General features: G+C 46.7%; 1 protein-coding gene across 1 annotated transcript; it reads right to left on the reverse strand.

Annotated features, from left to right (window-relative positions):
• Positions 1–1,224: 1,224 nt before the first annotated feature.
• Positions 1,225–1,832, reverse strand: LOC141026199 (uncharacterized). The gene is made up of 2 exons (XM_073502190.1): positions 1,658–1,832; positions 1,225–1,607 (listed from the first exon to the last, which is right to left on the reverse strand). The coding sequence occupies exons 1-2, from the start codon at positions 1,830–1,832 to the stop codon at positions 1,225–1,227; spliced, it is 558 nt and encodes a 185-aa protein (XP_073358291.1).
• Between the last annotated feature and the right edge of the window lie 916 nt (positions 1,833–2,748).

The following is a 2,748-nucleotide window of genomic DNA, read 5'->3' on the forward strand; positions in this document are numbered from 1 at the left end:
TAGGTGGTGGATTGGTTCTGATTTAGTGTCCGCGAATGCATTTGAGTAGCAAAGAGGACTGCTTACTTGAAAATAGCGAACTGCATTGTCATATCAAGACGAACTGCGGAACACGTGGTTGGGCCTGCGTTTGTGTATGGTATGTGGGATTTTTTTAATTTTCAGTGGCCTCTCTTTTGTGTGTTGGACCTGTACCATCTTCCTGTGAGTACGGCTGGTTCCCAGTGCATTGTGTGCGGCCTAATGTTTAGTCCCACCTCGCCCGCGGAAGGCGCGCCTGACCTGTTTATAAGCGTTGGCGAGGCAACCGTATCGAACTCCTCTGGTTACTTATTTGGGCGCTTATACACGGCGCTCGCTGCTCTATGCTCTCTGACCAGTGGGCCCATGTGTGCCCGGCCCCATGCATCGTGGCTCAGAATGACTCGCCTGCTGGTGGCATAGATCTACTACGAGACTGGCTGGGGCCGGCTGCACCTGGGTGGTCAATTTTTTTCTTTGTATTTTCTGTCATATATTTTTTTCAATGTAGGGGCGTGCACTGCTTACTAAATCATCCATGCACTGCATTGATCAGGGTTCTGTACTGCATGTGCACGCATTCCGTACTACATGTACAGTTCTCATTTTTGTTTTCGTGTTTTTGCTCTTATGTAATCTTTTTTCCAATGTAGGGGAGTGCACTGCTTAGTAAATCATACATGTACTGCATTGATTATGTTTTTGTACTACACGTTCATATATTTCTGCACTACATATACATGTCCCATTTTTCTTTTTGTGTTTTTCCTCTTATGTATTCCTTTTTTCAAATTTAGGGGCGTGCACAGCTTTGTTGGGTATGTGTAAACTTCATTCGACAGAGTCTATACTGCATTGGTACACAACTTGCACTGCATGCGTCCTATTTGCACACTACATCTTATTTCATTTTGTGCACTGCTCGAATCTAATGATACATAAGCAAACAACAGAAAACAAATTATCACAGGCATTCTGTACGACAAGTTCATCATCAGCAAACTAAGTTCAACAGAAAGCAATCTAACATAATCAAAGTTCATCATTACAAGCGATTCTGCATGGCAAGCAAACTAAGTTTAGCAAAAGCAAATGATCACAAGCAAACTAACGATACATAAGCAAACAACATAAAGAAAATTTGATGATAATTCTAAAACGATGCTGGCATTGTTGGCTCTTTGGCCGGTACCATCTTCTTCTTCACCAGTTAGCGTCTCCCCATCCCCAGCTGCTCCTGGCGCGCTTCTTGGGGGGCTCCACCTTCTCCAGCTTTGCACGGCGAAGCCCGTCCTGGGTGAGGGTGATGCGGTTCCATATCTCGTACGCTGCGTAGGCGTCCTTTGCCGTGTACTCAATGTGCCTCATGGACAGAGGGAGGGTGGCCCAGCGCTTGTGTTCGTCGTCGGTGATCTTCTTCTTCATGTTGTTGTAGTAGTCGTCGATGAGCATGCTGGAGACGTCTCCAAGGAAGTCCAACTCCTTGGTTGCTTCAGGCACCCTCCACTCCTTCTGGATGTCGACGAAGTTGGCGACCTCCAGATTGACACGCTCTAGCTTGGTTTTGTCACCATCGATGGAGAAGCCTGCAAAGGTGTACCTGGGGTCGGCAAGGAAGTTGTCGAATACGGTGCACCTTTCAGCGGCGTCAGTTGGAAGAGCAGCACCGGGTGATTCTTGCCGATGGAGTGTTGGCAGAGGGCGGGTTTCTGCGTCGCTTCAGGCTCGTTGCTGTACTCGAGATCAATGCCGACAATCTTGTGGCGCTGGAGGCTGAGGTGGCGCTCGTACTGCGCGAGGGAGATCACCATCTACTTCTTGTCGTTGGTGTGGATGACGTGCAACTTGGGGTTGCCGTGGGCCTCCACGCCCTTGTACTCATCGGTGAATGCCATCGCCGGTAGTAGGGCTCGGTGTTTTGCATGGAGATGGATGTGATGGAGCGATTTGGTGGCAGTGCAATGGATACTTGTGTTGTTGTGGATGAGAAGGCCTTTGGCAGGGGTCTGAATTTAAGGGGAGGACGCGGGGTGGGATGGCCGCATCGGATGAACTGCACGATCTCGCTGACGCTGCGGTTGTGCAGATCGTGGGTTGGTGTTGCGTCTGTGATCGTGGGCTTGTAGCGATGGAACCGCTCCGATTGGGTGGTTGTATGCGAACATGGTTTTTTTAACGTGGTTTCATTTTATTTTTGATCAGTAAATTTTTTTAACCACCACTTTCTGTGCGAACGGGCATTTGTCACGTTTATATGTGTCCTGCATGATAATGAAATGCATTGGTTAGAGTTCTGCACTGCATCTTCTACAATAGAGAACTGCATTTTGTCTATAGGTGCGTACTTCACCATTTTTTGCGTGTCCTTCCTGCAGCCCCTGAATAAAGTACAATGTATTCCGCAATTTTTACGAGTTTTTCGCTGTGTTCTATACTGTGTATTTATTCAAGTAAGTAATCCGGAACTGGTTTGCTATACCGTACTGCTTCGTGTAACAAAATGCACTGTGATACGTCCATTTTGCATCGATATTTATTGCATTATGGGCTATTATTACACATTATGTCACAATACTTATGCCTATTGCCTCTTATTTTGCAAGGATTATATGAAGAGGGAGAATGTCGGCAGTTGCAATTCTGGGCTAGAAAAGGAGCAAATATTAGAGACCTATTCTGCACAACTCCAGTAGTCCTGAAACTCCATGGAAGTCATTTTTGGAAATA

Source organism: Aegilops tauschii, chromosome 6, assembly GCF_002575655.3.
Source record: "Aegilops tauschii subsp. strangulata cultivar AL8/78 chromosome 6, Aet v6.0, whole genome shotgun sequence".
NCBI lineage: Eukaryota > Viridiplantae > Streptophyta > Magnoliopsida > Poales > Poaceae > Aegilops > Aegilops tauschii.

Coding starts and splice junctions, on each gene's coding strand:
- LOC141026199 (XM_073502190.1), bottom strand. CDS start 1,832: ATGGTGATCTCCCTCGCGCAGTACGAGCGCCACCTCAGCCTCCAGCGC. Junction 1,608..1,657: donor CCAACTGACGCCGCTGAAAG/GTGCACCGTATT, acceptor ACACCTTTGCAG/GCTTCTCCATCGATGGTGAC.